This window comes from Enhydra lutris, unplaced genomic scaffold (genome assembly GCF_002288905.1).
Source record: "Enhydra lutris kenyoni isolate GAN:26980312 unplaced genomic scaffold, ASM228890v2 scaffoldscaffold9, whole genome shotgun sequence".
NCBI lineage: Eukaryota > Metazoa > Chordata > Mammalia > Carnivora > Mustelidae > Enhydra > Enhydra lutris.
Genome location: NW_019154093.1, coordinates 60788281 through 60801259, shown reverse-complemented (window position 1 = coordinate 60801259; position 12979 = coordinate 60788281). Strand labels below are relative to the sequence as shown.

Below are 12979 nucleotides of genomic sequence, written 5' to 3'. Positions count from 1 at the left end.
TGCTGGGGTCTTCCGAGCCCACCTCCAAGGTGATGGAACCCAGAGCTCTTACCTGCGGTCCCCAGGCTCAGGAGCACAGCCACCCAGAAGACCCAGAAGGAAATGAGGATGGCAAAAGTCCACAGTGGTTGGAATAGCAGGAAAGGAGAGTTGCTGATGGCCTTATTTATGACTTGGAAAAGTTCAACTGTCAGTTTTATTCTCTTTCTGTGGACAAATATCAAGCCGAGCAGAACTACCTGGTGAGAAAGGGGTTAGAATAAATGACTCAAAATAATGAAGAACTGAGAAGAACTTCAAGTAGACCTTCATATTTCACTGATATCTCAGCAAACAGCTCTTTAGCTACTCACTATTCTTATTATAATTGAACAGAAAAATGTTCAAATCCTAATTGAGCATCTACTATGTGCTGGTCGCTATGAGAGATCCTGCAGTTCTAACAGTGAACAAGACACAGCCCAGGCCCTAAGGGAACTTGAGATTTGGTCAGAGAGCAAGAGAAAATGCACATAAGGTCCTCTAGGATCAGAGAACCCTCTTCTGTCCCTCATCTCCTCCCCACAATACCCAAGAGACCCAGAGAATGCTCAAGGACTGCAAAAGGCAAGGAATGCAAGTATAAGGGGAAAGGGCAGTGATTATGTCTCCAAGCAACCCACTGTGCCTTCTCTCTTGGTTTTAGTTTCCCTCCATGTAAATTCCGTATTAAATTCATCCCCAACCCCAGTCCAGCCACGGGCCATCTCCCCTTCACAGGCGAGCTTCTGCACAGACTAGTCTCCCCGTGCCATCCACACTTTCACACCTTAACCCAGAGTACAACATGCAAGTCTCTGTCCATTCCTCTTTTCTTAAAACTTTCTTCTCCCTTCACTTCTGTGATTGCTTTTTTCTGGCTCTTCTACTTCTTCAGTTATTGTTTCTCAGAGGCTGAGAACGTTCATTTCCAACAAGAACCCCTAGCCTTGGAGTGCCTCAGTGGCTCAGTTGGTTAAACATCTGCCTTCAGCTCAGGTCATGGTCTCAGGGTCCTGGGATCGAGCCCTGCATCAGGCTCCCAGCTCAGCAGGGAGTCTGCTTCTCCCCTTCCTTTTGGCCCCACCCCCACCCCCCATCCTCTGGCTCATGGTCTCTCTCTCTCAAATAAATTAAAAAAAAAAAAAATGAAGAAGAAGAAGAACCTCCAGCCTCACCCCTCTCTGGGTGCTAGGTGAGTAAGCATCAGTTCCTGGCCAGGCCGTGAATATCCTACAATGTCTCAAATTCATCTTGTCCTGAGCCAAATTCATTATCTTCACACAAAAATCTCCTTTCTTCTAGATTCCCGATTCCAGTGGCCATAATTTTTCTGGACTCTCCAAGAATAGGTAAGTTTCCTCTATTGTGTGTTTCCATATTATCCCAAACTTACCCCAACTGTAGCACTCGGCATTTTCTACTGCAAATGTTTACTTGTCTGAATTTCCCATTAGGTTAAGCTCCCCAAGAGCAGAACCCTCCCTGTGCCCAGCACAATCCCAGTTACCTGTGTTCAGTTTCCTAGATCTCTCAGTCTGTGATCCACAGTTGATCACAGCTCAAGTCCTATCCTCAACCATCTGTGCCCTAATAACCGCCTCATTGGCCTCTGTTTTAATCGCCTTGGCTCCTGCCCCTACCCTCTTCCCTCCTCTAACCTACAGCTAAAGCGATCTCTGAAAGGGTAGAGTCAATGATGTCGTTTCCCGGCTCAAAATCCCTCAACAGTTATCCGTGCTTCTGGGTAAAGATCAAAGTCATCATCATCCCAGATCAGGACCTTCCTGGCATGGCCCCTCCCCGTATCTACCTCTTGGGCTTCTGCCAAGAGAACCTCCCACGGGTCTTTCTTGTGTCCACGTGACCCCATGTGTGCCATTCCTTTAGCCCAAGATATCCTTTCTCTGCTAGCTGGCCTGAGGCATTCCTGACCCGAAGGATCTCATAGTCCATGGAAGAAAGTTGAAGGAAGGCGGATAAACTAAAACAGCTCCCAGAACTGGGAGCAGGGCCTCCTGCCCCAGCTGAACATGTCCGGTCACCCCAAGTCGTAAAGGCGAAGTAGGCATTTCCAACTCTGCATTTTTTTTTAAAGATTTTATTTATTTATTTGACAGACAGAGATCACAAGTTGGCAGAGAGGCAGGCAGAGAGAGAGGAGGAAGCAGGCTCCCCGCTGAGCAGAGAGCCCGATGTGGGGCTTGATCCCAGGACCCTGAGATCATGACCTGAGCCGAAGGCAGAGGATTTAACCCACTGAGCCAACCCACTGAGTTGCAGGCGCCCCCCAACTCTGCATTTTTGAAGGCTATTACTATCAACAAGAAAGAGGGACCTTTCCTTGGTTTTACTTAAAATTTTCATGAAGCAAAATGATACGATCTCTAGGTAAATAATCTTGGCTTCTAGCTCCCGCGTGGGAAACTAACACTTGTGTATTTAAATGCATGTGTGTTTTACAAGTTATATGCATGCATACAAAAATCCTTTCACATGCTTAAGGACACTGCAAGGATGTTTTTTAGAAGTGTAGAGTCAATGCTAACCTGACCTTCTCCCCAGTCTCTGCAGGGATCAGCATTACCTAATGGGGATGGTGTTGGGGGTGTGAGTGAGGCTGGGCTGGGCAGCAGGCCTGAGGCACCATGGGGGTCATGTCTTGACTTCACTATTCTGGGCTCAAGCCTCTGGGAGCTGCCTTTCAGCCTGTGCTCCTAAGCTGATGCCCTGACATGTGTGTTTAATGCCATTCACCCTCTTTTCTCCATCACCGCTAGTGCTTTCTGTGAAACAATATAGAAAATGGGTAAGAAAGGTAGAGTGAGGGAGAAGAGGGGCAGCGGCTAACTCCTCTTTCTCTTTGGACACCAGCCCTGGGGACAGGAAGTGGTCCCTGACTAGAGGACATAATATGATTTTCCCTGTCCTCTTTCTCTCACCTTGTGCCAGGGTCCTGTGGGAGCTAAGCCAGGCTGGCAGGGGAAGCAGAAGGTGAAGAGTGCTTTTCTCAGGCGGGGTTACCCCCTTGCCCTATAGCCAGCCCTGCCTCCCCAGTCCCAGGTCTCCAGGCAGGAGCATTGTGGGTGGCTCTCTATAGGAATGCTGAGCTTCTGTGGCAGATGCTCCTTAGGGAGGAGGGAAGTCCATGGAACCTTGCAGGAATATTCCCATTTGACAGATGAGAAGACCCAGGCCTATGGCCAAGCCATTCTGTGAGGTGACACAGTGGGTAGTGGGCCATGGGTTTGAACACCCACCTGAGACTGCAAAGGCTAGAGTCTTTTCCCAGGCACCATGTCATGCTGTTGCTTGCTTTCTAATTCACCTCATCAGGGGGCAGGTAACTTGCTGACTGTTGCCTAGTGCAGGACCCAGTGCATGAGAGGGGCTCGGGAAATGGCAATGGACAATCTAGAGCTCTTGTGAGGACTTGCCCACCCAGCAAGCAGCACTTGGCAGGAGCTCAGTAAGCAGCGGTGACAAATGTACTATGTGAATGGTCTGGGAGCTGTGCTTTGCTTCTCCCCTCTGTCCCAGCCCCTGAAGAGTCCTCACAGACACAGTGAGAACAACCTCTCTGCCTTCACAGCCTTCCTTCTCGTTCACCTCACGCTCAGTGAAGAGAGGCCGCCCCTGACTCTGGAGTCCGGGTGGCCATAAATTCAGTGTGTGGAGACAAAGCAAGCCTGTGGAGGGCTTAGGGAGAGGGCAGGCTCTCCCCCTCACCCACTCCCCCTGCCCAACAGCTCCAGCCTTGGCCTGGGGTCCAGGGGGTCATTTCTCCTCCAGCTTCCTTCAAAGGCCCTGCAGCAGCTGTGGGCCCAGTCCCCTTCCTGGGGAAGGACAAATCAGGAACTTTCCTTAGTCAGACGCTTGCTCCCTGAGATGCATTCCACGTGAAGAAACCTGAAACCTGAAACCTCACTAGAAAGGAGAAAATGCGGAGATTACCGACTGTGGGAGCCAAAGGCTCTCCTTAGCAGAGAACTGGGTCGCTGAGAGAGTCTGCGCCTGCCGAAGAATTAAAGGGCTTGTGGAAACCTTAGCTGTTGCCCATCCACAAACGGTGAGTAAGCAACACGCCAGCAAGGGCCGTGAGGATGGCTGTGGTGGCTGAAAATCAGCCCAGCCCCCCTCCAGGGCCTTGTGATTCTAGCACTTTTAATGCCCCCCACGGAGTGACCCGATTGATTTTTCTAAGCTCCCTCCTCCCTGACCACTGGTATCTGCTGCCTCAACATTCTGTTTGCTGGTTTTCAACTAGGGCATTCACAGGGGAGGCGGGTTGTCTGAACAGCAAAATCACCCAGTGGCCAGCGGGTGTGGAAATAAAGGGCTCTCTGTGTTCAAGGGCAGTGGGAGCCGCCACACCCTGGAGGGGGCAGAGCACCCATGGGCTGGAAGGGGGAGGCTCCTCACAAACAGGAAACAGGAACTGTCGTAAGTCTCTCCCTCCCAACCCCTCCAGTGTCCATCTTACTGCCACTTGGGGGCAAAAATGGTTCTACTGTGCTCAAGGAAAATGAATCAGCACAAGTAACACGTTAGCCTCTGAGAACTGGCAGAAATGACTTGGGAAGAAGGTAAGACCTTTTTTCCCGGTTTTTTTTTTTTTTTTTTTTTTCCCGGAAGGTTTTGATTTAGTCCTCTGGGAGTATTGCAAATAAAAAAGAGAACGCACTAAACATGTATGTACATTCACCATACTATTATGTATGCACACTCAGAGGTTAAAAAAAACAACAACAACACCCAAATTCTAGTTGTTCTTGGTTACAATCTAATTATTTGGATCTCAGAGTTCTAGTGGGCTACTTGTCCTCCTGCTGGAAGGACATTTCTTACCGTGATTACTGTAGATACAAGAGCAAACCCCAGCAAACACTTCATATTTTCCCTTTCTGTGTCCAGTTCTATGCTGAGGTCATGGGTATAGTCGTAATACAGCCACCATAAGACACCACAGACAACTAGAAAGCAAAACACCGGGGCAACTCAGCACACACACGTCAGGTAACCGGCCTCCCCGCACTCCCCTCCCGCCCGCCCCCAGCATGTGGACCACACATGGGGTGCCCTGGCTCGGGTAGTGGGTCCCACAGGCCCGGGGCTTTATGTGTGACAACTGACCCTCTAGAGAAGCTGGCCAGGGTAACTGCCCCAAGGACCCCCCCCCCCACAGTGGCTGCCTGTCTTTGGGAGGCACAGAGCGGGGATTCCAAACACAGGTGCATCCTGTCAGCCCAGCCTACAGACCGGGTATGGGTGTGAGCAGAGCGGAAAGTGCATGGGCAGAGCAGTGAGGGAGACACGGTTAAAGTTCAAAGTCTAAACTGCCTGATGAGCTCCCCTGGTGCCGACCCCTGTGGGAACCGCCATGTCAGCATGTGGCACTCCAAGTCTGGGTGGATAGCCTGACCTTGCACATGCCCTCCGTTTAAGCACTACCCGCCACCTAGAACACCCCTACAGTGACTAGAGGAAGGTCATATTGGTCTTTACTTGTCCCAGATGGGAAAGGATCCATCATGGGTTGCTGTGACTGTTCTCCAGCAAGGTGTACTGTGCACCTGTGAGCGGTAGGGCTCTAAGCTACTGAGGGCAGAGCTGATAATTCAGGGGACTGAAACCCTACAGTCATATCGATTATTAAAAGTTCCAGTATCTCATGCCAGTTGGTAAACAGCTGCCGCCTTGAACTTCCTCCGTGCCCCTACCTCTCAGACCCCCTTTCCTGACAACCCCTAGATGGACCCACATTCTGGCAACAAAAGGGGAACCAGCAGGTACAGGGGAGGGTCTTTGGGACTGTGCCCCAGCTCAGGGCCTGAATCTTTTTAGATTGTGGGAGCTTCTGCATGGGGACCTCCATATTAATGGCTGATGGGAAAGTTCAGAAGACATTCTGGAAAAGCAGGCATTCTTTCCAACAAGCCTTGGAGTCATCTGTTAATGGTATGGCCGCCAGGATTTCTGGACTGGCAGGCCCATCTCTACGGCAGCAGAGAGCAGCAGAGACCACAGACCGGCCTCAACTTGGCTATTATCTGCGTGACACAAGCAAGTCCCTTCTCTCTGGTTTTGAGCTTTCTCATATGTAAGATGGCGGGCTTGGATAAGAGATTTTCTCAAACTGATATAGCTCAGGAATGTCAACTTTTAAGTTTCATGCTTAATGGAAAGGCTTTTCATTTAATACAAAAGAAATCCATCAAGAAGAAATACTTACACAACAGTCCCACGATAATCAGTGCGATGAAAATGTGAACCAGGAGGGTGGTGATGAATCGGAAGGTGACCATCATGGCTAAAGACAAGGCTGAAAAATTAAGCAGAACATATAAACCCCAGCAGCAATCAGGGTGTGAAGGTGATGATGGGAGGGCTACTGGGACTCCCAGAAGATGGCAGGCTGAGGCGTTCCTTCAATGTCTAAATATCTTAGACATCTACTAAACAAAAATAACAAGACACACTCAGGGTGTCTGAAGCATACACAAGTTCCATCTGCTACAATAAGCCAGTTGCTGAAGCCCTAGCATTTTTCTTGAATTAAAAAAAGTTTTTTTATTTGTTAATTAAATCTTATTCCCAAATATCCAAAATGTTTTCTTTTTTCAAAGAATTTATTTATTTGAGAGAGAAAGAAAGAGGACATGACCAGAGGGTATGAGGGAGAGGGAGAAGGACAAGCAGACTCCCTGCTGAGCACGGAGCCCAATCCCAGATAATGACCTGAGCCTAAGTCAGATGCTTAATTGACTGAGCCACCCAGGTGCCCCCCGCCAAATGTTTTTTTTAAAGTCCAAATAAACCATTAAAAAATTTTTTTTAATCATACTTAACTCTTTTGACTTTTTATTGGGCTTATGTAAAGTTTCAACTTTAAATGTTCCCAGGTATTCTTATTAAATATGAAAAATTAATGCCTTTGAAATGAAAAATTTAAGGTTCTAATATTTTGGTAAGCTGTCTATGTAAAAAATCTGCATATTATTGTCCAGTACATGGGATTTTAAGCTTATGAGTTTATGTTAAGCATTTCAGTGAATTTATGTATACTGCTTTTTCTCTAAACAAGAAATCAGGATTACTTATAGATATTTTGGTGCAGTGGTTAAGAACATAGGTTTGGGGATCAGAACACATCTGGGTAAAGTTTCAGCTCTGCCACCCACTCTAGTCACCACATGACTTTGGCCAAGTCGCTTAACCTCACTAAACCTCAGTTTCCCCTCCTACAAATGGTGACAGGATTCTGATGAAGTTTTGTTTTTTTTTTTCAAAGGTTTTATTTATTTATTTGACAGAGATCACAAGTAGGCAGAGAGGCAGGCAGAGAGAGAGAGGGGAAGCAGGCTCCCTGCTGAGCAGAGAGCCCCATGTGGGGCTTAATCCCAGGATCCTGGGATCATGACCTGAGGGAAAGGCAGAGGCTTTAACTCACTGAGCCACCCAGGCGCCTCTCTGATGAAGTTTTAGTAAGTTAAGAGTAAGCACAAGGCCTGGCACATTTGGGTCATTAAGAAATTGGGAAGTTACATAATGGTGACAAGTTAGGCATCCCCAAGCATTCAGGAATTAGTACTTTGGTAACAAAATTATGGAAAAGTCAATTTGTAAACTGGCAAAATCACAGCTGACCAAAGAATTTCTTTCAACCTAAAGGTTGGGGAGCAGCCACTGGAGAAGGGGGTAGACAGCAGGCCATTAGTACTGGCCACAACGGTGAAATGTGTTCATCTGTTCAAAGATTCAAAGACAAAGTTGACTCTTAAAGGGGTTCATCAAGTTGGAAGACAGTAAACAGGAAGTTAAGGGGTCAGGAGTGGGGGTAGCTGCTTCCAGAAATGCCAGTAAGAGGCATGTCCTGGCTTGAGGCCTTGACCAGCCTGCAACCCTAAGGAGGCAGTTGGCTCAATCAGGCCCTTGCTATCTGATGCTATTTAACATGGATCCACGTGCCTCCTTCCCTTGCTCACCAAGCAGCCTTCTGACCTGGCTTGCTTATGGTGAGCGGGCACTCTGGCCAGAAGACATGCATCTCTGGTTCCCCTGACAGTTGTAATTTTCATGGCCAATTTGAAAACTTGCAAAAAATCTGCTTTGCACACGCCATCTTTACGTAGAGCAGAGGACCAGGCTCTGGAACATGGCCGCTGTAGTACAGCAAACCCACATTCAGTGAGGCCTCTTGGCAGAAAGCCAGCTAGCGTTCCCCTAATTCTATTTCCCCCCCTCCCACCTGTTCCCTCTCCCACCTAAAACACTGAAAACATTTATGAAGAAAATATGTGAAGTTTTATCTTTAAGTCAAGAGGCTAATTTTCACTGTATAACATCTGTAAGTGCTAGAAACTTCAGCACAGTCACTGTAAGAAAATTAATGGAAAATTACCTAATGCAAAGATACACAGGCCGAGAATTGTGTCTCTTCCCGACATTATTCCACTCAGAATTTGATGGAGGATGTCGACATCATTTATCAAAACAGATGCAAACAAGGAGTAGCACTCAGGCGTTTGAGGGACGCATCGGTTAAACAAGGGGAAAGACTTGCTACAAAGGAAAGAACAAATGACAGAGATGTTTATTTAATTACTTGACTTAAAAAACCCATGTTTATTTAAAATTCTCAACAGCCAAGAGAACAGAAGATCTGCAGCAATAAAAAGAAGTTTAGCAACCTGTTGGCAAGGTACACTTTTAGAAAGCCGGGCAACTGTGCTCTGCTCCAGTAATCAGCTGATGCTCTGGGCGGGGAACGATAATGGGGACACAGAGAAACCAGAAATCTACACTTGGAGGGTGACATCTGATTCTCCCATGGCCCTTCTGAGACATACAAACTACCAACGCCCACATAAGAGCTGCATGTCTTCTTCTTCTTCTTCTTTTTTTTTTTAGTTCCTCTCTGATTTATTCAGGGCACATTGCAGCTCTCAAAAAACTTAACATATATTTTGGAAAAAAAAACAATTTTTACCTCAAAGATAAAAAAATGATGACACATATGACTGTCTCCAAAATATTTCATGGAAATGTGTAAATCTGTAAAAATAATGTATTTCTATGACTTTATTAATATCCATATATTTTGCTTTTCTATGTAAATCTAGTTATTATCAACATCAGATATTACACTTTTTAAGTATGCATGTCTTTTTTTTTTTTAAGATTTTATTTATTTACTTGACAGACAGAGATCACAAGCAGGCAGAGAGAGAGGAGGAAGCAGGCTCCCCGCTGAGCAGAGAGCCCAATGCGGGGGGGGGGGGGACCCCAGGACCCTGGGATCATGACCTGAGCCGAAGGCAGAGGCTTTAACCCACTGAGCCACCCAGGCGCCCCAGTATGCATGTCTTTAAGGAACTGTTAGACACAGGGCTGTTTTGATCGGACCCTGTGTCAACGAAATGCCCTGCTTTATTCTATCCCCTTTAAGGAGGCGAGTAAGGCTTGCTCCAAACAGAACGGGTACTTGGGAGTGAGGACTGTGTGGTGAAAGCTGTGGTTGACAGCTGCCTTGGGCATATGAAAAAGCTGACCTTCCGGGGGCCTCCTCCTGAAATATAAAAATGCTCAGGGATGTCCATTCTAACGACTCTTCATGAGGCCACAAGCACCTTCACAGGGTCCTTTCTTTCCCTCCTTGGGTCCCAATAGCGGAAATAAGCCCAACCCACGAAGTGCCAAATTATTCAACAAACTGCCAAAAACCAAGTGCTTTTTTGAAATGTGTGAAGGTGAAACATGGGAGAACACAAATGCAAATGGTATTAGATGGTCATGAAGAAAAAAATGGCTCCTGAACTTTGAATGATCACATCGTAGAACCCATGGAAGAATCTTTCTCAGGAAGTCACCACATTACAGAAATAGCCCCTGAGTCACTGAACAGTGATTCCAGAGGAGGGTAATACAAATAAGCAGCTTTTCCCTAATTAAAAAATTTGAAGGTGTAATACATTCACATGGCTCAAATTCCGAAAGGTACAACAGAATAAATGGAGAGAATGGCCATTTTTTTCTCTTTGAGGAAAAAGAGATTTCTTTGCAGACATGTCATTTGGTTTCTAGCATATCATTCTATTTTTTTCTCTTTTTTATTTAAGATTTACTTATTTTAGAGAGAGAGCACCCACGTCTGAGCAGGGGCAGGGAAGGGTGGGGAAGGGGGAAAGAAAGATAAAGAGAGAGGGAGAGAATCCTGGAGCAGACTAACAGCTCAGCAGGGAGCCCAGCACAGGGCTTGATACCAGGACCCCGAGGTCATGACCTGAGCCGAAATCAACAGCTGGTTGCTTAACTGACTGAGCCACCCAGGATCCCCAATTTTTTTTTTAAAGTAAACTCTACCCCCAACATGGGGCCCAAACTCACAGCCCTGAGATCAAGAGTTGCATGCTCTATTGACTGAGCCAGCCAGGTGCCCCTCAATGTAACATTCTAGAGACTTTTTAAAACATATGTGAATGTAATAGGAAATTTAAATGGAAGTTCACAGCTGAAGCTCAAAGATAGTAGAAATTACACTCCAAAATGAGATGTTAGACCCCACCATGCAGGCTCCCCCCCCCAACAAAAAAGGGTTAGAAAACTTGCTCTTCTTAATTTTTTTTTAAAAAAGATTTTATTTATTTCCTTGAAAGAGAGAGACAGCATGATAGGGGAGGGTGAGAGGGAGAAGCAGACTCCCCGCTGAGCAGGGAGCCCGATGCGGGACTCGATCTCAGGACTCCAGGATCATTACCTGAGCTGAAGGCAGTCGCTTTACCAACTGAGCCACCCAGGTGCCCAGGAAACTGATTATTCTTAAACCCCTCACCCACACTGAGACTGTAAAAGGACTGGGAGTTGGAGATTAGAAGAACATTTTAGAAAATAAACTTCTAATTTTGGAGAAATTTTCGAGTTACAGAAAACTTGCAGAGATGCTATGGAGAGTTCCTGTGTACACCTCACTCACCTTCCCGTAACATCGTACATAACATAACTATAGTACATTTGTGAAAATTAAGAAATGAGCCTTGGTACTATACTATTACTATTATACTATTACTATTTTACCACTTTTCACTAATGTCCTTTTTTTTTTTCTCTTCCAGAATCCAGATATCATGGCGCATTTAGCTCTTATGTCTCCTTTGGTCCATGACAATTTCTTAGATTTTCTTTGTTTCCCATGATCTTGACACTTTTGAAGATTCATGATCAGGTATTCAGTAAATCGTTCCTCATATTTTCTCATAATTAGACTGCAGTTACAGATTTGGGGAAGAACACCACAGAGGTGAAGTGCTCTTTCCATTCAATCATATTAGGGAACAGGATAGCGACATGACATCACGGTGAAGTTACCCTTGATCCCTTGGCTCAGGTGGCTGGTATCTGTCAGGTTTCTCCACTGTCCTGTCACTATGTTTCTAGATTCTTTGGGAGTGAGTCACTAAGCCCAGCCCACTCTCAAGGGGAGGGAAATTAAGTGGGAAGTATCCACATACATTATTTGGGATTCTTCTATAAAGATTTATCCCCGTGCCCTTCCCCACCCCTATCTATTTATTCAATTGTGGATATTTACTTTATTCTTTAGGTTTTAATCCATTATGATCATTATTCTTTTGCTCAAATCATTCCAGCTCTAGCCACTAGAAGGTTTTTCAGGCTGGCCCTGGGTAATTTTGACATGCCCCACCTGTTTTTATTTCCTTAAGTACATCCTCACTTTCAGGTTCTGCAAGATTATGCCACCCTTATGTTGTATGTTCCTTATCCAAGCCCTAAAATCAGTCATATCTCCAAGGAGCCCTTGGAAAATGGTATTTAGATACTAATATCTGGGTACTAGGTATCCTCGTTCTACTGGGGTGTCACTGATCCTAGGTCCTCTTATAATCAACCCGAGTATGTACTTTCAGAATGCTAACTAGTAACCCCATGAGAAATGAACTTACCAATTAGAGCATGGCGCTTACGTAGTTATTTTTGTCTTTAGTTCACAGTATTTAGTCACAAAGCTGTTTTCCAAAGTTACTTAGGTCAGCTCCTTTTCTCTCTTTTCTCTTCAGTTGAGGTTATGTCGTATGTTTATATTGTTAAATTCATCTGTCATAGTCTACATTCTTGATACCTTGGTTTTATTTTTTATTTGGATACACAGTAAAGCTGACTCTGTACAGGTGTTGATAGTACATGAATCATGTAAAAGAGCAATTCTAAAGAGTTTTTCATTTGTTTGCTTTGTTTTTGTTTTTTGAGAGAGAGAATGTTCATGTGAATCCATTCCTGTCCCCAAGGGAAAGAGGGTTAGAGATACCATTCCTAAGTCAGAGGAGAAGGATTTCCTAGAAAACTCAGAGGGATCAGATGACCCCACAGGTTGAAGTCTGAGCCCTGAGAAGTGGAGAGTAGTGTGCTTGGTGTCCAAGACAGTTACATGGGAAACTGTGGAGCCGTTAGCAGAAAGAAGTTGGAAGTGGCTGCTTACTGTCCCAGGACCAGGGAAGACTTAGCAGATGACCAGCCAGGGCAGAGATGCATTTGATTATGTGGGAACACTGCAGCTGAGTAAGCCAGAGTGATGGGAAGTCTCCAGAAGAACCCAGAACGTGTTCTATTATCGGTCCAATAAAAATGCTCCTGTTCCTTCTCAGGCCTCTTCACTTTTGCTGTACCAACCCCGAGTCAGAAGCCTGTTTTAGCAGCCTGTGAGAGGAAGAGGTGAGGAGGAGGAGAGACCAGCCAGGGCAGAGATGCATTTGATTATGTGGGAACACTGCAGCTGAGTAAGCCAGAGTGATGGGAAGTCTCCAGAAGAACCCAGAACGTGTTCTATTATCGGTCCAATAAAAATGCTCCTGTTCCTTCTCAGGCCTCTTCACTTTTGCTGTACCAACCCCGAGTCAGAAGCCTGTTTTAGCAGCCTGTGAGAGGAAGAGGTGAGGAGGAGGAGAGA

The 12979-nt window shown here is 45.9% G+C and overlaps 1 protein-coding gene across 6 annotated transcripts in view; it reads right to left on the bottom strand.

Moving 5' to 3' along the window:
* The window catches only part of LOC111143353 (solute carrier family 44 member 3), a 95952-nt gene that overhangs the window by 58025 nt on the left and 24948 nt on the right, over positions 1-12979 (bottom strand). For all 6 annotated transcript variants that reach the window (XM_022497037.1, XM_022497038.1, XM_022497039.1 and 3 more), the window contains 4 exons: positions 8420-8580; positions 6251-6340; positions 4867-4991; positions 53-239 (listed from right to left, as the gene is read on the bottom strand). In XM_022497037.1, the coding sequence (XP_022352745.1) occupies positions 53-239; positions 4867-4991; positions 6251-6340; positions 8420-8580 (563 nt within the window). The remainder of the gene's footprint in view (positions 1-52; positions 240-4866; positions 4992-6250; positions 6341-8419; positions 8581-12979) is intronic.